This window comes from Rhipicephalus sanguineus, chromosome 3 (assembly GCF_013339695.2).
Source record: "Rhipicephalus sanguineus isolate Rsan-2018 chromosome 3, BIME_Rsan_1.4, whole genome shotgun sequence".
Lineage (NCBI taxonomy): Eukaryota > Metazoa > Arthropoda > Arachnida > Ixodida > Ixodidae > Rhipicephalus > Rhipicephalus sanguineus.
In genome coordinates, this window is record NC_051178.1 from 29019401 (window position 1) to 29046610 (window position 27210).

General features: G+C 45.9%; 1 protein-coding gene across 2 annotated transcripts in view; it reads left to right on the forward strand.

The window, feature by feature from the left end:
• The first annotated feature begins 532 nt into the window (after positions 1-532).
• Positions 533-27210, forward strand: part of LOC119386519 (histone-lysine N-trimethyltransferase SMYD5) — a 78370-nt gene continuing 51692 nt past the window's right edge. For both annotated transcript variants that reach the window (XM_037653785.2, XM_049413158.1), the window contains exons 1-4: positions 533-664; positions 2852-3103; positions 8947-9062; positions 21286-21529. In XM_037653785.2, coding sequence (XP_037509713.1) covers positions 608-664; positions 2852-3103; positions 8947-9062; positions 21286-21529 — 669 coding nt within the window. In that variant the 5' untranslated portion in view covers positions 533-607. The remainder of the gene's footprint in view (positions 665-2851; positions 3104-8946; positions 9063-21285; positions 21530-27210) is intronic.

Below are 27210 nucleotides of genomic sequence, written 5' to 3' on the forward strand. Positions count from 1 at the left end.
ATTACATGTATGCGCACCTTTCAAATTGTTTCCAGTTTAACAGCATGCACGAAAAACAGACAATCGTCAGCGAACGAAGTGAGGACACTTACACGTGAAAAGTGATCCCAGGCGTCTTCTTGTTGCGATTTGTGCAGCCATAAGCGACGCACGAAGTCACCATGGCCTCGTAAAATGTTTAACTGCTTTACAAAAGCATGCCACCGTCCCCAAAGACAACTGCGACGGCGGGGCAACGGAGCGCACTCCGTCGTCTGCTTCCGAGTTTTTCCTTTTGCAATATGGCGGCGACCGGCTTCACTTACGGGGGCGCCACCTCCACTCCAGAAGAAATAGTATATAACCTCCTTGGTTGCAACACAATCATGAATACTTGTTTTTGAACGTTGTGAAGTCACCTTTGAACATTCTGAGTTTCAAAAAAGCGTTTTGATAAATAATTGTGAACATGACCACACACATACAAAAAAAGAGAAAAAGAAGCGAAAGTCCGGGTTTTGGCATTTCGGCTTGCTCCACCGTAAACAAGACCACGGTTACGCACGTGTTCAGTGAAACCGACAGCCGCTTGTTTCCTCTTTACGATATTTCATTAGGATTGCTCATCATGTCTACCGTGTTGCATTCATTAGGCGTAGAAGTACGTCGTGTGGGCCCATCCGAGGTATGGATTTTGTCATACTCTTTATTGCCTCTTTATTGGCCTCAGATTTCTTTTCTAGTCGAAAACGAACCTATAGAGTGACACAGTCATGCCAGATTTTGGTACGCGCTTCTTTACCGCCAGTTGCCGGCACATAACTGCGGATTGACCCTGAACCGTGTAGTTTCATAGCACTGGCTGACAAGAAGAGACTAGCGTGGCCGATAGTACCGGTAATTTTCAATTCATGTGATGGGTCCGAGGATGCATGTCCCGCTGTGATATTCGTCGCATTTCATCTGCTCCAGATCACGATGCTGTCAGTATATCTTATAATGACTGAAAGCTGAATGGCTGAAGCTGAAAGCGTCGGCAAGAATTCATGGCACAGGAAGGCAGGCATACTTGTGTCCATTTCAAACTTGATGCTGTTCAACGCCACCTTCAAACTGAGTTGAGTCGGTACGTCAGCTATGCAGTGCATGTGCCCCAGTGTTTCACACACTTGCCAGCAGTGTTTTTTGGAAAGATTTTTGGAAGGCTTTAGCTTCTGTGAAAATGCATCTTCTCTCTTCACCCGAGAAGCTAGATTGTCTCACCTATGGAGCAGTGCCATTCACGGCGTATGTACCGCACAATGGCCCTCGCAAGCCGTATGAAGAAATTTAGCCTGGTGGACTCTGTGCCACTTCTTTCGACCTAGAACCCACATTATTTTCTGCGCTTCTATACAGCCATTCTGGCCAATAAGCTCCTTCTCCCAAAACAGTGGGGGGGCCCTATGGTAGGTCGGATGATTGAGCAGCGAATGAATTTGTTGCAGCATTAGATGCCGATTACCATCTTGTGCTAGTGGGGATGGAAGGAAGCGTGAACACGCGGCATCTGCATTCTCTGCTGTTTCGCATTTGTTTTCAAGCAGTTGTAGCCTGGATGGTGATAAAAAGCCAGTAGAGTCATCCGTGATACAACCAATTACCATTCTAGCATCTTTTTACTTGCCAGCAAGGTCAGAGCATGATGGAAACAGTGCTTCTTTCCATCCCCCCTGTACGTTATGAAATTGAGACACTTTCGGGATCTTAGCGCTCCTTGGTCACCATACCGTATTTGGTATCGGCCCACTTTGCTGTAGCACTGCCTGCATGACCAGCTAGAGTGGGCCAGTCTTAGAGGTCCAATATTAGACTGCTTCTCACTGGTGAGACCGACCCAGAAGCTGCACCAAACCAGAAACCCAAGGACAAGCAGCACAAAAGAATTGTGATCGCAATGATGTATACATTTTTATCACTGAATAGTGTGGTGGTGTGCAGAAATCAGAGTCGGCAGCCAGTGCATTTGTTGCAGTAAGATGGGCAAACGTATAACATATGCGTATACAACACTCAATGAATATTGATTTTGTGTACTGTCGGATTTTCATCTAAGTAGAAAGGAGGCAACTGAATATCTTGTGAATTGTCCCAACAAACGCTTCACCTTTAAGGTTCATACTTCTTTCATCTTTGTTACCTGGGGCTGCTTCCGATGACAAACACCATGAATGAGTTCGGTGTTCATCTTGTAAAACGTGAATGTTAATGCACTTCAGCTGCAACCTCCTAATTTATGTTTCAGGCAAACTTGGTTATGAAGATAAAGGCAAGCAACCCTTTCTATTTAGCGTGTACCACTGGTTAATTCATGCGAAAATTCTTCAACAGGTCACATATTTTGATTCAAACTGTTCAATAATGCATGTCTTCATTATTTGGCACATTAGTCCACACTTTGAGCTGCTGACAGCAAATAAATCTTGTCCGTATTACGTGAACAAAACACTTGTCTAATGATTGTCCATATCTTGGTGATCTTTCTTTCCTCCCTTTTGTATTATTATTATATGGCAGCTAGGAATCGTTGGCGCTTTTGTATAGTGCTGGCTGCTCATTTTCCGAAAAAATAGGATACGTGAAGGTCACAGCAGTGAAAAGAAAAGAAAAACATCTATTCCGGATGAACTAGTAGGCAAGCAAACATAGCAAGTGCTTTATTTAGCCATTTGGAACAAACTGTGTAATTTTTTTTCCCATATGTGAGTGATTAACAAAGTAGCAGTAGGCTGGAAATCTTCTTTTGAAGTTGTCTGGGTACATCACAGGTCACTGTGTATAATCACCTCACCTTAGAACAAAAATCTTAACGAATGCTCATCGTTGTGTCTAGGCGAGGGAGCGGGTCTTTGCCGTCAGACCGTTTGCAGAGGAAGAGGCCATCCTGACGGAGCTCCCCGTAGCTGCCTGCCAGCTGGCCTGGAACCGGGCGTGCAAGTATGCCGCCTGCGACCTCTGCATGCGGCCCCTCGAGTCAGCCGAGGCAAATGCGCGCCGCCTGGCAGCCCAGCCTCGGCTCAGGTTGCCCCAGCCGGGTTGCTGCACAGCACGTCCTCAAGAACATGTCGCCTGTCCTGGATGTCAAGTGAGTTGACGAGTACCCACAGGGTTTGTCTCGTCAATTAAGATAGCTGACTGCTAAGCCATACAATGCTATACTTGGATACAACCTGAGAAAAAAGAATGTAGGCTCTGCCCACAGTGTGCCTGCCATGTGCCTGTGGAAGACAGTCGTGCTAGCAGGTTTCCGCTGAACCGCAGTACTTTTACAGCGAAAGCTGTTATGAGATCATTTCACCGGCCGTTTTTGGCGCCGTAGTTGTCCGCCGCCGCCGCCGCCGCCGCCGGTGTCCGTAACCAGTATCGCTCGAAATAAGAAAAAAAACTAAATAAGAAAAAAATTCCAGGATGAAACGAGGTTCGAACCTGGGCCCTCTGCGTGGGAGCCCAGTATTCAACCTCTGAGCCATACCGGTGCTTGAAACTGCTTTGCAAAAAGGTCCTATACAGGCTTCATGTCGGGAAGGAACCACATTAGCATATGCAATATAGCGTCGTAGAAGAGTAAAATAAGCACCAAGCGTCGCACAACGCGAATTCTGTAACCAGGCGTCACACAATGCGAATTGCGCAACGAGTAGCTTGTTGAATGCTTCCAACCCATTACAAAGGGATCAGCCATAATTCTTCGTCGTCATCAGGCACAGCATCAACAAAGTGCGCATAATGCCTTACATGCGTTAAGCAGGTATTACGGCTCTCCGTAGAATGACGAAAAATGGCACAGTGCCTGCTGCCCTACTTCTCAAAAATGACAATGATTTATAGCGTAGTGGGTTCCTCGCAAGTGCACTTGTATTGGCTGCCACGGAAGCCCATAAGCGCATGATCCATTTCCTCGGCGTCTCAGTAAAGTTCTTCGCCCCCCCCCCCCCCCTGTCTCTCTCCCAAGTCAACGTATGTTATACAGCATGACGGGAGAGGGAAATAGCGACCGGGCGTCACCCAATGCAAATTACATAACTGGTGGGCCGTTTAAAACTTCCAACCCATTACAAAGGGTTGAGCCATAATTCTTCATCGTCATCAGTCGTCGCGTCAACAAAGTGCACATAATGCCTTATAGACGTGTAGCTGGTGCCTCGCTTCTCCGCAGAATGACGAATAATGGCTTAGTAGGTGCTTCCCAACTTCACAAAAATTGTGATTTGTGGCGTAGTGGGTACATTTCTAGTGTGCTTGTATTGTAGCCCCAAGAGAGCTTACAACGGCTCTAGAAACGCCGCTCTTCCAGCTTTCGCTGTGACTGTGCTGCGGTTTCAGCGCAGGCCTGGCGTTTTTTTCTCAGCTGATGTAAATACTATGCATAGTAAATGGCTCAAAGTTTGTCGTTGCTACCTGAAATGCTACATTTGGGTGAGCAGTGATGTCAGAATCCCAGACGAAATCTACGGACATTCAACTTTCCGACCTAGAACCACCTACACCAGCGTATGCATGTGTGTGAAAGTGACACACTCGAGAAGTGCTTGTCATCATGAAAATGAGTCAGTGCTATTGGATGGAGTGCAATTTCTTTCTGTTGGAGGGAGAGCAATGGCTGTGGGCAGAGCTGGCATTTTTGCTCATGTTGTAGCTGAGTGTAGGGGAGCCATTTATATTGTGGGGCACGTACGATGGTGGCTATCTACAAATGAGAACGGTAAAGCACAGTAAATGGGCTTACACTAATATCCCCCTTTTGAAAGGGGCCAACCTGGCTAAAGATTGGCTGAATGGGAAGTAAAGTGCTTGATACGAGAGACAAGAACAATTTCTCTGCAACAACAATGGTGGTCAGTAATAGAATAAAGTGGACCAGCTAGATAGTTCAATGTATAAATTTGGTCTATGGTGGTGAATGGGCAAATGTGCCGGCAAAGAAACTTCTCACGAATTGCAGAGGTTCTATCCAGAGTCCATAATAGAACTTGGTCACCAGGATGGAAGGCGATGCATTGTACACCATTAGGTCCTTTCATCCGTGTAATAGAGCCCTGTAACGTCCACCAGGCTCCTAGGAATGTATTCTGTGGTCACATAAAGCATTTCCTCGTGCTGTGATTTCCTATGAACAAGTTCAGCGTCTTTGCACTAGCAATGACAACAACACAGCGCATTAGAACGAATGTTCACTAGCCATAAATGCAAAAGTATGAAAGAAGGGAACTTTGAGGGCTCGTTTCTTTGTTTGACACAGGCTTAATGAAAACCAGCAGATAATGAACCCAAGGAACATATAGGAGACATTAATTGTTTTGTATTAATTGTATTGCAGTAATTGTGATATAGCTGGGCATCAAGTAAAGCGGACGAAAAGACAACTTTCTGCCCGCAGGGACTGAACCTGCAACCTTCGGATAACACGCCCGATGCTCTACCAATTGAGCTAGGGCAGCGGTCATCCTCTTGTCCACTGCCTGGTATTTAGGTGCAGGTAATCCTGGGAGTGTATGTTGGCACCACTCATAGTCATGACGGCGATTGTGCTGACAAAAGAAAGAGCCTTTCACACTAAGGTATAAGGAATAATCCAACGTTAGCGGATTCAGTATAATGTAGTTTGATTGTACCAGAGAGTTCAATATTAAGTGAAATCTTGGTGATATGAATTTCAAGGGGTTGCCTGAAATATTCATATGACCTGAAATTCGTATCATCAAAACACACAAAAATTTTAAGAATGAATCTGCTCGTGGCAGAAAATGTTTCTCATATCTGTCTTCATTTTCTTCTGGCTCAAATCACGAACAATCACCTTCTGGAATATGTGGAGGCCTCAGCACATCAATGTTTTGGACATCGTTGCTGCTGCCTGTGTTGTATCCTTCCCCACTGGTCAGAGCATAGGGCTGTGATGTGGAAAGTTGTCTGGCAATGTCCTCCACGGTATGCAAACTGCAGGTCATGCAATCGCCTTCGGCACTGCCAAAACTCTCCTTGGTGCAAGTAGCGATGTTGAAGTGCAAGAATCTTCCTAGCGTCCTCCTCTCATGTTCCCCGAGCATGGTACGGTCCACTTGAGGCCAATGGGAGAATGCACAGCCTCGTGACGGACACAGCTGCTCTGGAGTCCGCCCAATACCGCTGTGCCAGTTTGTCTGAGCCGGTTGCTCCACTGGTTCGGCCGCTGTTGCTGCCAAGCTCGTATGATCTGCAGGGCCATGGAAATGCATTTGGAACGCTGATCTTTCTATTTGTAAGCAGCGCATTTCTTCCAGGAATTACGCATTTGTATCACACTGAAATTCGTACCAGTTGTGATCATATCACCACGGTTTTACTATACATGTTACGGTTTGGACATAGTACGGTTGGACTTTTCCAGGCCCTCTGCACATGTTTTGATAGCTGGGATCAGCTGCCTTCTATTCATTTGCTGGGGTGGTGTGTAGTACGGTTTATCATCAGTTTTTTATCCTCAAGTTTCCAAGTTGTACAATCCTTATCCTGGCCCCTACATTTTCAGCTTTTAGGAGAAATCAAGGCTTCGACGGATGCCCGTCTGGTCGGGAAGGTTTTAGACGGCACCTAGTACTGGCACAAAACAAAAAAGATGAATTGTGAGCTGGTGGGGCTACTAGTGGGTCCACCAGCAACCAAACAGAGAAGGCTGCTGAGCTTCAACAATACACTTGCTCACCAGAACAGGAATTCGCCTTCCTGTTGCAGCATGTACAGTCACACTCCATATGACTTGCAACATAAGAAAATATTATTTAGCTGTGGAAGGGGGGGCAAGTTGAAGACATGCATGTATTTTAGTTTGTGAGACCAGGCACTCCCATGTTGCTAGTCATATTGAGCATGACTGTGCTTGACCGAATGTCTGTGGCACGCAGGAGCGCAATAGTATGCAACTAAAATGAAGCGGCATCATCATGCCCTCAGTGAGAAGAGAACAGAAACGCTGAAGTGCTTCTTTCTGACTTGTGCCTTTACAGTAGCCTTCATGCTTGAATGAATCCAGAATGGTGTGGTCATCGTCCATGACCATGTTGATAGTGATGAGCTGTAGTTTAAAGTTAGTGCAATTTATGTGCAGTGTCACAAACAACACAAAGCCCGTCAAGGATGATGGGCAATTCACTGTGGCCCACACACTAGCATCGACTGTCATGGATGGGTGATGTGTTGCAGAACAGCTAATTGGCGAATATGTAGTCAGGATGTGTGTGTGGTGGTCAGAAGCACATCTCAACCGACGTATGTTTTGTGCCGGATCAGCATTGTGAAGGAGCGTGGCGCGTGAATTGTGTGTTGTACTGGTCTTCTCTGATTGGTCTTCTCGACCTACGAGTGTATTGTGTGACTCATTGCCTCCTTTCTGGAGGCCTCATGCCGGGACGGCAAGTCACCGGATTAGCGGGAGCTGCGAACACCAGTTTTGAGGGCCTCAGTGTTGGCAGACTCAGGGTTTTATAAACTGGAGACTTTTTGTAAAAGCTCTCTCTTGATTTCTCTCATGATGACTCATCATGCTTCTATATAAATAAACCTCTGTTTTGATGTACGAGCGCTCTCCTCTCTGCAAAAGCGGGACGAAGGGTCCAATGACGGGGGCCAGCTACCAAAGTCGAGACCTGCCGGACCCAAGTCCCAACACCGCCTCGTTTGTGCGCTTGACAACACTTGAAAGCACTGAAGTATGCAGTCACTGTCTTTGAAGGTGCCTTATAAAGCAGGCCAGTACTCCGTGCTGCAGTGCAGGACGTACACAACAGAGCCCGGTGTCAGCCTTCCGATGTGTCCGCTAGGTAAGAAGCTGCATGAAGCTTGGATTGTAAAACTTTGGAATACAAACAGCCATTGGCTACAACACACACGTGCAGCCAGCACTTTCATGAGGACAAATTACTGCTTCGGCATGGGGCCACGATGTTCCAACATAGCAGAAAGCGCTCGCTAAGACGCTCGCCCGTCCACACTGGCCAGCTAATGACGCCTTGTCTGCCACAAGCTGGCCCACACATCGCCCACCTCCATATCAACTCTAAAATTAGTTTGCTTCACTCCCAAATTCAAGTTGCCCCCTCCCACCCTTATTTGTTTTTTTATGGAGCCGTATTTGTTTTTTTCATAAAGGTGCCCGCCTTCTGCGTTATAGACACGATCTTGCCACCAAAATTGCCGTAGAACTTGCCAAAGAATGATGCACATTAAAACTTTCCATTGCAGTCTCTCGATTGTTTTTATCCTGCTTTGCAGCTACTTGCTGCAACAAGTTCTCTGTTCACTGCGATTCCTAGCTCATGCGGGTCCGAGCATGTCTACTGCTCTTGTTTGGAGAACTAGTTTGATGAACATTGTTCTGATATTTGTTCACATGTGCCTTACACTATCATCACGGCGCTTGGCGAGAGTGCACCATTTTGATTACCACAGCGGTGGCTACATGGTAGAGTGTCCACTTCCAATGCAGTAGGTACCGGGTTTGATTCTCAGTGACGACCGGAAACCCACCAGTTTTTCTTAAAGGGTAGAGGGAGTACACCGACCTGGTGCTCGGTTGTTCTTGGGTGCTCATCTCGAAAGGGGACCCCATAAGGTTCTGTAAAGGCCCCTGGGCACAGCATAACCCACCATAGCCTTGGTGAAGTAGTCGAGCATCCACTGCTGCTGTGGGAGGCAGAGAATGGCTGTCGCCGGGTGCCTATCGGTGAAATAGGTACAAGCGTACCTCCGGCCGGGTGCTTGGCAGAACAAAGTACATAGTCGCTTGGGAGGGTACCCACCCTGTGGGAAATTGGTGGCATGGGACCGCCAGATCTAAAATTAAAGTCATCCTCGTCTTTTCTTTTTTTCTCCTCTTGTTCCTTAAGGTTACACCTACCATTTTCCTGTCCATGCCGTGCAGTGGACTAATAAGACTTCTGGTTATTCATGCAGGCAGCATACTGCAGTGAAGCGTGTCGTTCCAAGGCCTGGCAACAGTACCACCAGGTGCTCTGTGCAGTGAGCAATGAGCCCAGCCGCCCTCTGCACAATCTGCTGGAGGCCTGGAAGTGAGTTGCAGCAACACTGCCTGGAGTACATGCGCAATGGCTTTTGAATACAACCCGCACTGAATGAGACCACTGTGTCGCCAGGCAAATGCTGGGATGCTCTCAATTATCAGTCAACAGTGGTCAATCAAAAGATATGTCAGGTTGAAGACAATGTCTTGCGCTTCTCTGCCATGGGGAAAGAAATCCCTTTGTCAAAATATTGGCTTCACCTCAAGACATCTTGCTTCTGTTGAGTGTAGTCTTGTTTGAATTTCTTTGTCATTGTCTTATTGTACTACATCATCATTGGTTTCTTTGTAGCATGGTTAATTATTGCTTAGTCAAAACCTGCAGAGCAGTGTAACGTGACTTATATTTCTTTAATACTTTGCAGTTGTTTGAATTACAACTGCAGTGGTCAAATGACTAAACCCAGAAGCAAAAATGAATGATAAAGAAGGAGTAAATATTAAGTATAAGGCATACGAATACAGCTAGTGTGCAGTGCTCTGTACAATTAAAGGGACCCTGCAACACTTTTCTGAGTTATGATGGAATAGTCTCATTATTAGCACATGACCCTTCATGAATCACATGCCGGAAAAATTTTTAGAATCCATCAAGTACGAGCAGAGTAACAGGGATATGTCGCATGCTTCAGACACTTTCTCTCTCTTTTCATACCAGCGAGTGCTCTGAAAGCTACGCAGGAAGAGGGATGACAAGGGGGCAAGAAGATGCATCCTTTTTTCAGGGCATGTCATGTCCTTGACCACTTTCTTTTCTTTTATTGCGATAGCAATTACAGTAGACTCTCAGTAAACGGAAATCTGTTAAACGGAACTGCTGCTTAAATGGAACAACTTTCTCTAATATGATTGGTTTTGTACTTGTATTCCGCACCTCTGTTCATCTCTCAGTAAACGGAACTCCTGTTAAACGGAACAGATTTTCCTGGTCCCTTCAGGTTTCGTTTAACGAGAGTCTACTGTATAGGGAACCCAAGCTCAAGTTCGCGGCGCGACGACAGCGCCGCGCTTGCCGCGCTGCGGCTCTGCCGGAAAGCTCTGGAGCTTATGCGCGGCTGACTCAGCCCCTTTCACGGTAGCGGTAGCGCACGTGCGCACGCGTTCTTCTGTCGGTGCGGGTAACGGGGAGGGGGGGGAGGGGGGGGAGGGCATCAGCTCGGCACGTTGAACCGAGAGGCTTGCTGTGCGAAGCTGCGCATTTCCGCGATGGCAGAAGCGACCCCATGGAAGTGGACGTGAGGTTGGAAGTATTCCTGTGTCGTGGGCTGCCACAACAGTGCAGACGATACCAAGGCACGCAATTTACGTGTGAAACCGTATTGCTTCCCGATCGTGTCGCACGAGAAATAAAGGCGGCAAGCGTGGATAGCTGACAGCGCTGTCTCGCCTTCTATTTTGGTTGTCCGAGTTCATCGCTTTCGTTCGTTTCAACTACCTGAATCGGTACGTAATGCGGCGCACGCATGCAGCGACTACAGTAATGATTACACGCTGTCTTCTCTCATTGTGAAAGTCCAGTTACGGTTGTAGGTGAAACAACTTTATGTTTCGATTCCCCGTGTTCGTGAGACCTATCCGTCATTGTTGAACGTTCACACTCGCGCTATACCGTTAGCGTTGCACGGTTGGTTGAATTCAACTGAACTCGGCACATTGTCAGAAGTTCGGCGCCTGCAATTCACGCGTCGGGAAGGCTGCTTTATCACGCCGGAATGGACGTCTGTGCATTTTCAGCAAGCTTTGACATCGTTCTGCAGGTTTGCTTTGTTTTTGTCACTTTATTAGTGTGATATATATTTAAGCCGCTAAATACAACTGGCACTTAATACATGCTTTGCAATTGCAACCTTGAAGTAACCTTCTGTCACCTTCTGACTTTGTGCGATTTTGTAGCCGCGTTCGCGCAGCAGGTTTTATACACCTGTCAAGTCGATATCATAAAAAGGGACTGCAAGCATGACACGAGAGCCGAAAAAACGAGGCGAGCAGTTCATCTTGCTTCACAGTGGTTAAAGCTCAGCTAGCTGCCTCGCGTCTTAATCGGCGGGTGATTCTCCAGCGGCACGGAGGACTTGACTCTAACCTTCTCAGGAAGCAGTGTCATGGCTGAGTAATTTCTTTTTTTCGCACGCCGCAAACGTTTGTTCACGAAAGTACACGGCTGCTACTGTGAGCATGCCATATCAAAACAATCATATGATTCGTAGTCCACACCACAGAACATCCATAGCGTGTACGGCTTCATTTCGGAGTGCATGTGGACCATTATTCATCTTTAACATGACAGAATGAGACTTACCTCGAGGTATACGTCCTACACGGTGTAATCGCGCCTTGGGAAATGCATTTTGCCTTTAGTCGGGCGTCGTTGTCGTCGATCGTCTGCTCTTCACCGTTAACGTGATTGACGAGCCTTTCTCTTTTATCAAATTCGCTTTTCGGAAGTGCTTGTGCAGCTGTGAGATCTTTTTGAACCCGCACTGCAGGCGGTACATTGTGAGGCGCCGCAAGAGCTCTGCACGTGCACAGAAGCGAGCGGCAATGCGGTGGAGAGAAGGGAAAACGCTGGCTGCTTACACCCCAGTTTCTCTTTTTCTGCCAGAGATGGCGCTGCCTGTCGAGCAGCAGCACCGCTAAGCGTTGCTTGGGAAGCCTGTATGGACAGTCTCGGCTGATTCTTGCCGCCGCCGCCGTCATGCACCATATCTATATATATATGTTTATATGTGTATAGAAAAGCCACAAAGAAAAATATTCCGAAAAACTTTCTGACGCGCGGAATCGAACAGCCCACCTCTCGCTCCGAAACGCGCAGCGTTAGATGGCTAAGCCATGGAGAGTAGCGTCTTTCAGCATGCTAACGGCGAGCTATTTATATGCACCATTTACTTCAGCGTGCTTTCTTACTCACCAGCGAGATGGCGCGATGTGCACGCTGGGCATGCTTTAAAGGTCCTCGCCCTGGTCCTGTGAACGCCGAGGCTCTTCGCTCTACAGGGCGTGGTCGCCTTCGCTTATCTCAAGGAAAAAGGGGGTGGGCGGGAGGGGTGGAGCGGGGGGTTGTATGTCTTGTGCTTTCTCCGCGATGTCCGCGCTAAGTCACAGAGCGTACGAAGGTCACTTCGCTCGCTGCAGCGGCCGTGTTTGCGAAAGGAGCGCGCTGTTCGAACAGAAATAAGTAACAACTGTGACATTTAGTTTGCGCTCATCCTGTGTGTACCTATTCATTCGTTTCGTGCGTGCTGCTTTATGTTTCAGCAGAGCAGTTCCAGTGTCGAGCTGTGACGCATGATAGTTCGCGCTCGTCCTGTGCGCGTTCTTTTCGTGCGTCCTTTGAGCTCGAGCGACGCGCTGGCAATTTCGAGCTGCTTTCCGTTCTTTGTGTTACATTCCAATTTGTTGCTATCGCATTCATTGCTTCGCCGTTGCGGCAAAACTGTGACTTTTTTTCTTTGAACGCGTGGCTTACTTTCAGTGTGATCGTGAGCGCGCGGGCAAGTGGCGGTATCCCGCGGCGGCCACAGTAACTACGCAGCTCACGATGCTCAAATCAGCCAACAGCCGTGGACTTGAGTATATGAGGCAGTAATTTGGGTATATGGCATCATTTGTAGAGAGAAGAGGGAGAGATTTCCAGCTGACTTTGAGAATTAATTGTAAATTCCAGGCCGCATGCTGCGCTATGATATTTGGCTCGCATGTTCTCGGCAACGATCGACTACCAATTGGCAGCGTTTTCTGACCTTGCTCAAAAAGTGTTGCAGGACCCTGTTAAAGCACATTTGAGATGAGAGACTTGGAATGGAGAATTTATTTGCTATTCATGATACATGTATATAAGGAAGGAAAAAGAAAAATAATGAGTTGATATGATCATAATGAAACCTAGGCTTGAGCTTAGCTATGAAAAGACATCTGGGAGAAAAAGTTAGTGCGACACAGTCATATAGTGAACATACGATTTTCTGGGTGATTGATATTTCTGAAATGTTCGATAATTCAGATTCCTTTGTAACACTGTCAAGTATTCCATTGAGCCAACGCATAAAAACACTGAAATATGGACGCTCACTCTTCGCCGTCTGATTTTCTAGACTTCTTACCCCCCACCTCACGTCCAAAGCAGCCACCAGTTTGATTATCTCACAGCCTCGAACGCTGATCCACTAGCCATAGCAAGCCATAGCACTGCAGCCAGCTTGTTGTATTGGGCCTTAAGCCTATCCGCTGGCAGCCACAGCCAGCCATAGCTTTTTATGTTTATCGATACATTGTTCGGATAGCTTTGTGATTCTTTTTGTGGTGCTGCTCTCTCTCATCAAAGTTCACTGAGAAGCTTCCTGCTGTTTGCTGCTGTGCTTTCCATCGTGTGCATGTGTCGCTGACAGTGATGGTGCCAACTATGCCTTTGTCATCTTTGTCTATGACTTCAAAGAGCACAAGGCCCAGTCGTAAGCTGACTGTGAAAAAGAAAGCTGCCATCATTGGACAAGTTGAAAGCAGCTGGGTCACAAGCAGACCTGAGTTAAGAGTCCAGAATTTTGAAACAGACGGTCTCGGACTTCATAAAGAACGAGTCGAATATCTTGGAAGCGACCAAAAAGTCAACTGGTGCCCAAAAGAAGAATGCAGGTGAGGGTGTTTACTCAGAGCTCGAGGAAGCGCTCCTTGTGTGCCTAAATGCCACGATTGCAAAAAAAAATCCAGGTATCGGGTGACATCTTGGAGCAAAAAAGGCACAAGTTTTCTCCACTTTAACCCTTTCACTGCCAATCCCGAGGTAACTCGGCGACGACACACGCACAAGCCCTTCCAATCCCGAGTGTACTCATTTTGCCTCTTTAAGGGGAGATGCTACTCGAAAAATCGCGATTTTTTTCGAAAAAGTTGAATTCGTGTTTTGTTGTGTTTTGTATTCTTAAATCACTCCCTGCCGCTTACGAGACAACTCTTGTAAAAAAAAAAATAATGCGGGTGTGTCCCGCCTTGTATGGAGAGAACATATTGTCACGGGGTCGTGACGTGGACGAAGGCAGCAGTCGGCTTGTCCAACACTAAGCTTTCTTAGTTGAACAAACCTGTGCCTGGTAAATGAGAAGTCAAACTACAAGCGATACACACTTACACTGATAGTGGTGAACAGAGCGTCGGCCGTCGATAATCTGACGAGCGGTAAAGCGTGTCGGCTTTTATACGTGTGCTATCGAACATTCCAGCGTTATCGCTGGTGGCTGCGTAATAAGCTCTCGAATACACTAGACTATTCGCGTCCTGTGTGCAATCTTAATGGAATGATCCTAAACAATCGCAAAGCTTCTGAAACATTGCGGCGTGGTCTGCGTCGAGCGTTGCAAACAGTCTTTCCGGGTGAAATCTGAAAACATCAAAATAACACATGTGGCAATATATAAACAAATGTAACTTGTGGTGAAATTTTTGACAACTGAGGGAACGCATGCTTGGCAGCACACCCATGACGAGTCAGCGTGCCACGTGTGCACGCTATTTGACAGAAGAATAAATGCGGGAGTTTTTGACTAATTCTGGCTTCGAATAAAATGGATACTTAATGTCTCAGCAACTCTGAACTATTGGGTAATTATTGATTAATTTTTAGTTATTAAAAATTAGTGATTGTGTTAATTGATTCATTGCTTTTAATGCGTGCTACTTTTATTTTGATGACATAATCCTTCATAAAGATGTTCACCTCTCTTTAGCAGTGTCCTATTGCATTACTAACAGAAAATTTCCGCATAACGTCCAGGAAAAAAAAGACCGGCATGGTGTGTGCATCAGTGCCAGAAAAACCCGGCAGTGAAAGAGTTAATGAATGCTGAAAGCTTCAAATTCAGTTATAGGTAGTTGAAAAATTTCACAAATCGCAATGATGTGAAATTCAAGAAGATGTGCGGGGAAAGCAGTGCTGTCGCGCAGTATTGGAATGGAAAGCTACAGTCTTTGCTGCAGCAGTTTGCACCTTAGAACATTTTTGACTGCGACAAAACTGGTTTGTCCTGGAAGATGCTTCCAGAGGAAATGCTTGTTTGCTGGTGGCCCCTGTCACGACGGCAGACATAGCAATAAGCGACTGACTGTCCCCTTTGGCGGCAAATTTTCAGGCAGTGTCATAGGGAAATAGATGAATCCAGGGTTTTTTAAGGAGGCAGCCCTACCTGTTTATAGAATGCCAATAAGAAGGCCTGGATAACGTAGCAGTTATTCGAAGAGTACAGTAGACTCTCAGTAAACGGAAATCTCTTAAGCGGAACTGCTGCTTAAACGGAACAACTGCATCTAACACGATTGGTTTCATACTTGGATTCTGCACCCCTGTTCATCTCTTCGTAAACGGAACTCCTGTTAAACGGAATACATTTTCATGGTCCCTTCAGGTTCCATTTACTGAGAGTCTACTGTATATTAGAGGTTTGGACAGGAGGTTCGAACAGCAGAATCGAAATGTTCTGCAGTTTATGGACAACTGCACTGCGCATGGCCACATCAAAGACCAAAAGGCTCTGCAGGTGAAATTTCTGTCGCCAAACACCACAGCAATCCTGCAGCCGAAGGACCAAGGCACGATCGGCAACCTGAAGCTTCTTCACAGATATTTACAGATATACAGTAAAAGCTTGTTATATCGACACCCGTTAATTCAGAAAATCGGATTATTCAGACGTGTTATCTGGTCCTGGCAAGCATATGTATTGTTCAATGATGTCAAACTCTTGTTAATTCGTACATATTTGGCTGCAAACCGGTTAATTCGGATGATTCCTGGAGCGCAAATCACAGCAAGTGTGCGACGCAAAGGAGCAGAAATGGCATTTGCGGACAACTGAACCCAGCTGGTGCAGTCTGCATCGCTATCGTCATCAGCGCAAACCGTATGGTAACGATGGTAACAACATTTCGGGCTAGCACATTTCGGGTTAGTTAAGACAGCGGGCTCTTGAGCCGCCGTCACATTGAGAACAAAGTCATGAGCGGCGAATATTGTGGCTTTTACATTGCTCTTATGCAATGTAAGTACAGGATTTGCGTATTCATCAAGAAAATGAAAGTGTATTGATGTAATAGACATTTGTTTATTGTTTGCTTGATACTTTTGATCATTGGGACATTTTTTTCTGGTCCCGTGAAATCCAAATTAATAAGCTTTTACTGTACCCCTTATTTTCTTGTGGAAGGCTTGCCTCTATCTAAGGCCCACAGCGCCCACTCTAGAAAACACATATTTTGAAAACAGTTCCAAGAAATGTCATGTACTGTGTAATCTCGACAAGCTACTTTTAAATAGCTATAGTCTGCCAGCAGTGGCATTGTGATAGTATTACTTTACTACTTTGTCCAGCCAAATGTTTATCATGCAGGTTGCATATTTGTGTGCATTTAGTAGGCATCAGTGTAAGTGTGTGTGTTGGCTCTGTATGTGTTGTTTGCAGTTTCATTTGACACTCGTTGATAGCTTGATTGTGACATGAGAGTCTAAACAGAAGTGAATGGCATGGGCAATGACCTTAATTAAAAGGGCACTTAATGAGGTAAGCTCATCAAATGACAGTTGGCCTGAGATCAACAAGGACAACTGAATGATGGCATTCATTGTCAACTCGTGTTGCAGTGGAACCTCGAATATATGACTTTGAGGGGACCACGCAAGACCGTCATATAATCCGGGTGTCATATAATCGAAACACTAAGAATATAGGCAGTGACGCTCAGCCTTGCCCCCATAAAAACTGGTGCAGACCACCTCAATGAGGCCGCGGCGCAACCATGCACTTTTCCAAAGAAGAATGGGCTTGTTGGTAGTGATACATGGTGAAACTTGTGGCGCCCAAAAAAGGCAAAGAAAGTGACGACAGGACGATGTGCTTACTTCCGACAGAATGTTAATAGACAGAGGTGGAACATATACGTTGACCAGTGCGAGGCACAGAGAGTCATGGCTGGGCCGGCAAAGCAAAATCAAATGCAACGATAACTGGGGGGCGGGAGCAGATTGATTAGGGGGGAGACTACCTTCGAAGAGCAGCTTTTTTGTTTGTCGAGATGTCTTCATGAAATTTTCAAGATAGACTAATAGCAAAGCCATTTGAATAACCACAAAGTGTAATGCAGTTATCTTAACTGGTTCCCAAGTTACACGCATGCGTCAGAGTATTCCACATTCCCTTAGTCAGGGCCTGGAGAAGTTGAAAAATGTGCTAGCACTGTGAAATTCACTGTGAAGTTTCCTGGAGCAAGACAGACCTTAGGGCAAGACAGAGCCCTTTTTTTAAATTTCTTCGCTAAAAATTTTTAGCTGAGCACTGACTCTAGTGTTCCTCATTAGGCTTTTATCAACGGAATTTTAATAAATTATTAGAAATTACAGACAAAATATATTGAAAAAAATGGCTTTGTCTTGCCCTGCGAAACTTATTGAGGTGCATAATAAAAAAAAAAACCTGATGTAAATTCGGTCAGTGGTTCCAGAGATATCCCTTGACTAAGCAGCCTCACCAGCCAAAAAAGTCATTTCGAGATAACGGGCTTCGAAAGTTTTTCTCACATATCTTTGTCTAAAATGACCCCGTAGATTAAAAAAAATTCGTTTTTATTGACTTCTATTCTTTGCTACCTTTCCTGATATTGTTTTCGTGTTTTCGTGCAAGATGGGGTTGCGATCGCCGAGGTTGATTCGAGATGCCAGGAGCATTTCAACTATGCATTCATGTGCCGCTGGCGCGTACTGGAGATACGAGCGCTGACACAGTCGATGCAATCGTCTTTACCAATAGAGAGGCTGCTTTGCTGAGAAAAGGGCCGTCATAATCGTTGTTGGCGGCGCACTTGACCGCGGCATCAAAGTTTATATAACAGTTCAGCGCACCAAGCCACCAAGCGCGTGTAGCGTGATTACCGGCATGTCCGATAACGCAACGATCGGAGGTACAATAGCAGGCACATTACACTTCTTAATCGGCGGGTGCTAATGAAAAGCAAAGCGGTTCACACAAAGGTTGGCTGCACGGCGGTAGCAAAGAATTAAGCAAGCGCTAGCACTAGTCGCAGCGGACAACGCACGGAGCAACCGCTGGAGAAGGCCACCGCGTCATCACGCGTGTTCTCCCACTCCCTCGAGGAGTGCGCGCTTATTACAATCGCAGCTGTGCGTCGAGATGTGGGAAACTCGAAAACCCGTGCGAGCCCCTCAATCATATGCGAATCATGCATTGGCTGCGCCACCACCACTACCACCGAGGGCGGTAAAGAAATGCGCAGGAATTCAAGAACAAAACAAAACCAGGATGGCGCCAATCCGTTGAACGGCGCGGGAACGGTGCTCGCTCGAAGTTGGGCTTGTTTTGGCGCTTGTTTGGCCGGTGCAGCAGCTGCCGCTGCTCATTATCACCTGAGTTGACGTACTTTTACAATATATTACGCGTTACAGGAATGGTAGTTTGTAATACGTAAAGCCCGAATATACCATTTTTCAAAGATCACATTTTTTGCGATTTTTTCGATTTTCAATGGGCGCGTCCCCCCTTTAAAAACACTTGGGATGCTATACATTGACACGTGCAGAGCTACGCCACTGTTTTTTTTTTAAAGAATGCTAGCTTTTTTACTGTTAGGTCAATAGATGCTCTGCTGATGCAAGAAGCTTGCGGGTTGTCTTATTGTTGCTAGTGCTGATGACGATGCAATTATCAAGTGAAGATGCACAACCACAGGTCCTGCAATGCTGACTAATATGACCGGCTGCTATATTCTGAGGATTGTTAAAATGCTCACGAAGTCTTTTATTTAGGCACCTGCCAGTTAGTCCGATATATTTCTGTCTGCATGACGGTGGTAAAAGAGTACACAGCACCTTCTCGACACGAAATGAAAGGGTTTCTACGTTTTGTGACGCATGAAAAGCGGGTCGATTTCTAGCTTGCCTTACAAAACTTCGAAAGTTTTTTCGGTGCGGAAAAAACCACCCGTATGTTCGCCTTGCTCGCTACCTTCTCGAGACGGTGTGATAGTGAAGAGAGAGTTATTTTGCACGATGGCTTTCGAGATGGCAGAGAGCTTCCATCTGTGAAGAGAGAGTTATTGTGCACGCTGAAGATAGCAGCGTCACGTCCTTTATGCGAGTGGGAGGCCTGCGATAGTGAGTACGCAAACAAAGTAAGGTCTTCAGTTGCTTGTCCAGTTGGAAACGTTTCCATGAGTCAAAAACAAGAATATATCCGGACTTTGAATACGAGCTCGCCGCCAGCTTAATCTACTCCATGTAGATTGAGTTTGTTAAGGTAACGGCCCTGGAACATGCCCGCGATCGAGGCGTATCCAGAAGTGATAATGAAGCCGAGAGAACTGGGTCACTGAAGAAAGTGAACTGCCAGGAAAATAAGTCTTCCACTCTAATAAGGCAAATTGTACCTGTCTCACTCTCTCTCTATTTTTTTATGGGCACGTCAGTTTTATATTGAACAGCTAGTTGCTCTCATATTTATTTTAAAGCTGCGTAAATTTGGGGTGCGTTACATTTGAGTTTAAAAAGGAAAAGGTAATTTTTTTTGTCGGATGGTGCTACAGAGTCATCGTAAGGTGAGGGTTTGGTGTAAAACAGCGTCGTGCAACCGAGGTTTTTAATACATCCTTTCTGTGGAGATTGTGCCAGGACCAAACCGATTTGTCGTACTAAAATGCCGGTTGTCGCATAACCGGGGGACGTATAATTGAGGTTTCATTGTAGTTGCATTACTCTACGAAATGGCCATGGGCATCGGCAGGATTTTGTCTTGTGGGTGCGGTTGGGGGTGCATTGCGGTTGTACATAGGTGTGGGGGGGGGGGGGCACTGGTGTGGCTTGGGGGGGGGGCAAGTGCCTCTTTTCCACCCCGGAATGCATGCCCATGATAGGGGCCTAAGTGCAGTTTGAGGCTTCAGTGAGTAGCTTAGCCATCAGTAGTTTGAATAAGAGTGTACCATAGATGTTGAAAGGCATGAAGGTTTATGGAAGAATAAACTAAATTAAAAGTTCATTACAAGTTAGCATGTGCTGCTGGTATGAAGCGTTAAAGCAATTGCAACCTTCACTGCCACCTGTGCATAGTGTGTGCAACTTCAAACTTTCATTCCCCTCTTTGCACACATGCTCTGCCCTCACTTAATTGCATGGTCTGTGCATGGTTGTGTGCCTTGCATTTTATGTAACTGGTGGCAGTATTATTCCTTAATTATATAGATTTGTGTATTATAATGACAGTAGCCTTGTGCAATTTCCTCACCGTGTAAGAAAATCTGTAAAGTAAAAAAGATGGAGATCTTATACGAGTACAATTGCCAATCGGCTTTTGGGATCCTCAAGGGGCCGAGATGGCATCCAGAAAATTGGGCAGTCTGAAAGAAAAAATTCATGCTATAAAAGCCACATTGTTTAGTGAGTGCCTTGAAAAACTGGTCAGTCTATTTCTGCGGGGCACTACGTTTCCATACCAACAGGTCAGCTTGCACATCAGCGAGGGTGACATTCTCGCTGTAAACAAGAGAAAGCACCGCGAGGGCTTGCGTTAGTTCAGAACTAGTTGCAGCACCCTCACTGGCTGCTAATTGTCGGTACAGTCACTGGTTCCCCATAGTGGTGGCCTCGTCAGTTGGCTATAATTGCCTCACTTTGAAGTTTTTGTCAAGGAAGGCGGGGTCGGCACCATCGGTTGCAACTGGCGATGAGACCTCTATTAGTTGTTGAAGCGGCGATGCAAACAGCACAACTGACAACATGCAACACCGTAGGCAACTGACGAGATCGTCTGACAATACACTTGCAAGATTGGTTCAAAGCTGCAGAAAAAGAAAATGGCAGCAATGTTTTTGTGTTTTCGTCTGTCTTTGGTACCTTTTGACTTGGGATTAAAGGAAAAGGTCTGGCCAATCCAACGAGAAGGGTTTCAAATGTCTGCAGTTTTGGTCATTGTTATACATTGGCTCTATGGAGCACTTGACGGTGCCATGGCAGAGTCCGAATCCTCTGGCAGGTCTGAGAAATAGGGCGTCCAAAAAATCAGTTGGCAACTGTGAGTATGGTATCAGCATCATTGTTAGCAATAAAACCGTCCACATAAATCTTTGACAACATTACATCAGTTTACGTGTTACTGCTTAGCAGTCATAGTGCTCAGTGTATCTAGCTGGGTTCACCGTAAACATGTTTCACTTCATTCTCCCAGGACTATGCACTACCCACCAGAGACCACCACTGTGGAGCTGGCAGTAAGGATAATGGCTGCCTTTGTTCAAGCTGAGAACAAGAGTAAAGCAGTGACTGAGCTCGAACGCTTTGCCTCTGGCTGCACTGCCGAGGAGCAGTGCTCTATTTTATCCAGACTGTTGGGTGACAAGTGGGTCGAGCGGTTGAGGACACTGCGTGACCTGACAGCCGCTGTCTTTCGTGGCCACCCCTGCGTTACCTCGGTAAGAGTTCTCGTGACATTGCCGAAACCTTAATGACGTATGTGGGTCATTTTTAATGTGAGAATGATGTCAGTCTCAGGGGCAAATGTTTGGAGTCCCAGCTGGGTTATAAGACTGGAAATATTTACCAGCCGGACATACTCCCAGCTTCAAACTGGAAATTATACCAGCCCAGTTCCATGTGGAAGAGATCTCGTTCCCAGCTGGGATCAGTAAACATTACATCTGGAGCCGAAAAATGTTCCTGTTATCTTTCCACTTTTAAGCTGCAAATTGTACTCTTTGGTTATCAGTCGTGCCCCGCTCAACTCCAATGATGAAGGTTCACATCATGCAGAATTCAAGGCGGCCGGAACTCGAATGCATTTCAGCTGGCTGTTTGCAAGTCACTTCTACTTGGACTTGCCTTAGGACGAGCTTTTTCAGTGAACTGCACGTAGTCAAAGCAGCACAGTCGTGAAACTTAAAGGGAGCAATAAAAAGTCGAGCTTTAATAATAGATTAACCATAACAATAACAGTTGTGTCATTATTACTGCTTTAATAAGCTAGAAAGAGCAAAAAACTCAATATAGCTGCTGATGCTTCTTCGAATTTCCTGCTCTAGATGTCAGTGATTCCACTCCTGCGCCAAAGTGCACCAAATTGGATTTACTGTGCCATCCTGATGAAATTGACGTAAATTGCACCAAACTGCTCCAGTGTCTCGGGTTTGGCCGTGTCCATCACGAGCAATAGCACTGCTGGCTCATCGAAACATGCAGCTTGATCTTGGGGCCATTGAGGACACAACCACGGACCAATAACAACTTTCAGAGTCCTTTATGCATTTGCCAAAGCCGATTCGAAGGTGCAAATCACCTTCTTGTTTTTCTTTGCAGTCAACGTATTGATCCTTCCTGCACCCCTCCGAAAGTTTTTCGGACCAAATGTGGTTTTGCACTGCCTCCAGGATTGGAGGCATTGCAAGTTTTCTGCCCCTCACCTGGTTTTGCACTGCCTCCTTGATCGGCTTAGCTTTTACTAAGCGACGATGTCATGCGATGATGTCATAGTGTGACATCGTAATGATGTAATGGTGAGGCCATGATGACACCACAAATTTTAGAGGTCTGTGATATCATCACGTGTTGATTATTTTTTTGCAACACCCGTGTTGTTGCCGCCAGTGCCGACGGCGATGGTGAATTTTAGTGTTTGGTGAGGTATTTAACACTTTCCCCTTAATAATTATTCCTCAGAAGTGCAGTACTCGCGCGTGCGTCCCGATTAAGCCATGGCGCCATGCACTGTACTAACACCGCGTCTGTTGTGCAAGTCGGCTCAGTGGCAAAATGGGCTCTGTGCAGAGGCTCATGACTTCTAGGCCAATGGATGGCTATGTCGTCTGTTCCAGAAACGCTGCTGGTAGCTCGTGTCAAGCGCTGCATGGCATGCAGCTAATTTGCAATACTCAGTAATAAGTATACTCACATGCTGCTAATCTGTCTGCTACTTCTGTTTCTGGACATTTTGGAATGAAATCTGGGAAAACTAGAAATAGTATATATATATATATGTGGACCAATATCGTATTTTTCAGCTCCCTGTTCATAGAAGAGCATGTGAAAGGTGGGAATGCACTGACACTTATCCTCAAGTGTACTTTCTCCATGGATCTTCATCCAAAAGAGCTTTTTCGTTGTTCCATCCGCCAACACATCCGGATATTTATATATTGTGCTTGCGGTAAATAGCCCCGAAAGGCCCCGTCCCTTTAGAGCTCATGAGTCTCAGGGTCCCTATTTAAATTTCAACACGATAATCTTAAAGAGCTCGTTTCGCAGAAATTCTGGTGTCAGCGTCGGCTTTGGTGTCCGCATTGTTGGTTGTGAGCGAAAAATCATCATAAAATGAGAAAGATGCAAATAAAATAAATAAATGAAAAAAGCTTTGGTTCGAGTGAGAATCGAACCGAGGTTGTCTGCATGGCAAGCTGGTGTTCTACCACAGAGCAGGCTATTGCTTGAAACTGCTTTGAAAAAAAAAAAAAAAACACCATATGAATGTCATGTAGAAAGATGCAAATAAAATAAATAATAAAAATCTGATTCGAGCGAGAATCGAGCCCAGGCCGTCTGCGTGGCAAGCGGGTGTTCTACCACAGAGCTACGCTATTGCTTGAACCTGCCTGGGGGAAAAACACGATAATAATATCATGTAGTGGAAGGAGTCTCCTTAACACATGCACTGTTGCGTGGTAGAAGCGTAGAATCACACCAGGCATCAAAACATGTGAATTGCGCAAAGAGTGGTTGTTTGAAAGGTGCACCCATTACAATGCGCTCAGACATATGTATTTATTATCATCATCAGCTGCAAAAGCATCAACAAAGTGAGCAACTGCGTAGGTTCGGTTGTTGCCTTACGGACGCATAATGGGCCCTTCAGTGATTCGCAAAAGGAAGAATTATGGCATAGCGGGCACATGCAGCTTTTATCCCACCATCCTTGCTGTGTATACATGTTTTGTAACTATGTGGCAATAAACTTCAATTCAATTCAATTCAATAAACAGCTGTACTTGCAGTAGGCATTCTAGGATAGTTTTAAATGGCCAATGTTACGAGCACAGTCATTCCCTTCATTACGGCACAGCATAAAGAGTTGTATCTTGAACACGCCGACTGCTGTCTTCGTGACTGCAAGAAGTACTGGGATCGATACCCAGCACCTCCACCAGGTGTCACGGGGTCATGATGTCCACGAAGATAGCAGTCGGCACGTTCAAGATGAAACTCTTTATTTGGCTGAACTTGTGGCCGGGAAATGAAAACCAAACTACAGCAATACATGCTCTATGGTGATAGCAGCGAACAGGGTGTCGGCCGTCGATAAACTGCTCATGGTTGGGACGCGCCATCTTTTATACATCAAGCATCGAACTTTCCAGTCTTATCACTGGTGGTCGCGCAAGCTCTGGAATAATCTAGACTAACGACGTCCTGCGCGCAATCTTAACAAAGTGATCTACTACAATCATGAAGCTTCTCGAACACTGCGGCGCGGTCAGTGTCGAGCGTTGCTATCCGTCCTTGCTTGTCAAACCCAAATAGATAAAAATAAAACAAGAAGCGGGCATGGCAATATGTAGCGTTTATTGCATTCTTGTAAAATTAGATAGCCAGCACCACACACACAGTTGACGTTGCACCGACATTACGCCTGCATAGGCTGCTTTTCCAAACCAGTTTATAGACCTGGCGTGACTCTGTTGACCTGATTGCCACGCAGAGGGTTTGATTGACAGTGTACGCGACAGGATTCATGATATGGCCCGACAGTCATATTCGACAAATCCTCTTACCCTCCCATGCCCATTTTGGTCTACACCAAGTTATTAAGGAGGCGATCATGAGAGCACCCATACGTAGGTGGCTAAATAGGTAGATAGACAGATAGATAGATACATATATAGAAACGCTTAAAGTGGCAAAGGTTCGCTAAGAAGTGCTTCGCATTTAATACACCTGGAGCATACATAAACAGCATTTGACTACGCGTTAGGACGTTTGTTATAAACCAGGCTGGACAGGCAATTTAAAGGTGGGAATCTATGCCCTATTTTTGTGTGGGAACAGGCATGCAATGTGGCTATGAAATTGGGAGAGCAAGTAGTATCTACCACTTGCCATCACATGCCTTCCCCCGTGATTCCTTGTCATGCCCGTTGGCCTGTCACAGTCTTGGGCAGTAACTAGTTACTAGTAACGTGTTACCGGTAACTGGTTACCTTTTTCAGTAACTTGTAACTGTAACACTGTGAGTTTTTTACACAGTAACTGTAACGGGAAATACCATTACACTTACTTCTGTTTTTATAAAAAATTATCCAACAGCAGCCCTCGTTAAAGGCCGACGTTAAACGCTTTCCACTTTTTCAAACTTCCTATCTCCACCATTCAGCTTTCCACAATAAGGCAATAAGTTTAGGAGAGGAGGTCGCTAAGAGGTTATCTTCCCTAGAGATGACCGAGGTGGGAGGTTGGTCTTTAACGCAAGTTCAAGTTTACTTGTCGGCTACATATAGTAAATCACTCATGTTGCAACTGTGCAGCTTGCTAAGTTCACGTCCGTTTTTTCTTTTTTTTGGCATATAATATCCCTTTTGTCACTTGAGCTTCTAGCTCTGTTCTTGGTGTACCGGTGGAGCATCACAACACATAGTCTCCTTCGTTCGTGGCTCCGAGCTAATCGTGTTTGACAGGTGGCTAGAAAGCAGCAGCGCACAAAACGGCTGAGAGCCAGCAATACTGTGAACTAGAGAAGTAATTTTTTTAAAACCTGTTTGGAGCTGTACGTAAAAGGTTTACTCCGACTTTACACAACAGTTATTAACAAAATGACATAGACATTTTGCCTCTTATGCAGGTGGCATCCTCAGGTTGTCGCAAGCCAATGCATTGTGGCATATGAACCACGGTTACATGAGTTTTCTTCCCCCCACCTACGTTCACGAGCCAGCGCGTCTTATTGTTTAGGTCAAAGCTGTGCGCTGTTGTCCAGCAGTGTTCAACAAGCCCTGTCTTTGAACGCGTTACATAGGTTGCTTTAGCAACATTCAGTTTTTCCTGCCTGTTTTGCCGATGTAAGTCGTGTCGCAATCCCCGCATTGTACGTGTATACAATCGATCCCGGATATATCGAACTCGAAGGGAACCGCGAAATAGTTCGATATATCGATAATTCGAAATATGCAATATGCGTAGGTAAGGCTTTAATTAAAGCACTGCAGGCCTCGACACAGTTTTCTGAAATCGTAAAAAGCGTGAACATGACGATTCGCTCACATATGCTAAAGAACAAGGTGAGAACTTCTTTTGCAAGTTAGCGCACTTTATTTCGCATGAAAAAAGTCTGTCAACTTGTCTTGCTTCTTGCGCGCCGTGAATTCATCAAGTCATCGTCAATATTATTGAAGCTTTCCAAATAAGCAAATTCAGCATCTTCCGCCACAACAGCGGTGATCGACGATGAACGCCGATGCAAGCTCTGTAGCGCGGTAAAGGGTTTAGCGGTGGCAGTGGCGGCTGGCATCCTCAAACCGCACGGGTCCATTTCCGCAGCACCGGCAACGTCAGCTATGATCTCGGCATCGATGCAGTAAGAAACAGCTACGTCGTTATCTGCACCAAAGTCACTTGCTGTGCTCCCATCCGATACGGCGCCCGGAAACGCTAAGTTGCAAAATTCACTGACGCACCGTACGCCGTAGTCGGCGGTCATGACGCGCCCGAAGTCATCACCTGGCACCAAGGCCCGTAAGGAAACAGTGCGCGACGGTGCTTTACTTGACGTCGTTCCAAGCACCAGTCATCATTTTTATCGCTACGAGCGGGACAATGCTTAGTTCTACTCCCGAATGACGATTTATCAAGAACAAAGCGTGAAGTACACATACTGCAAGAGACAATGCTGCACGGAGAAACATTTCTCCACCGTCGACACGTTGGCGATACCGATGGCACTTGTGGCTTTGCAGATGGCAGCCGCTACTTTGGCGAGAAATGCGAAAAAAAGTGTAGCCTCTGAGATCAGCCTTTTAAAACCGAAAACACTAAAAATACGTCACGAGGTTGTGGATCTCGAAGGCCATGCTTTGCGGGCCCGCATGCCATCGTGCGCGAAGAGGAAGGGAATGCA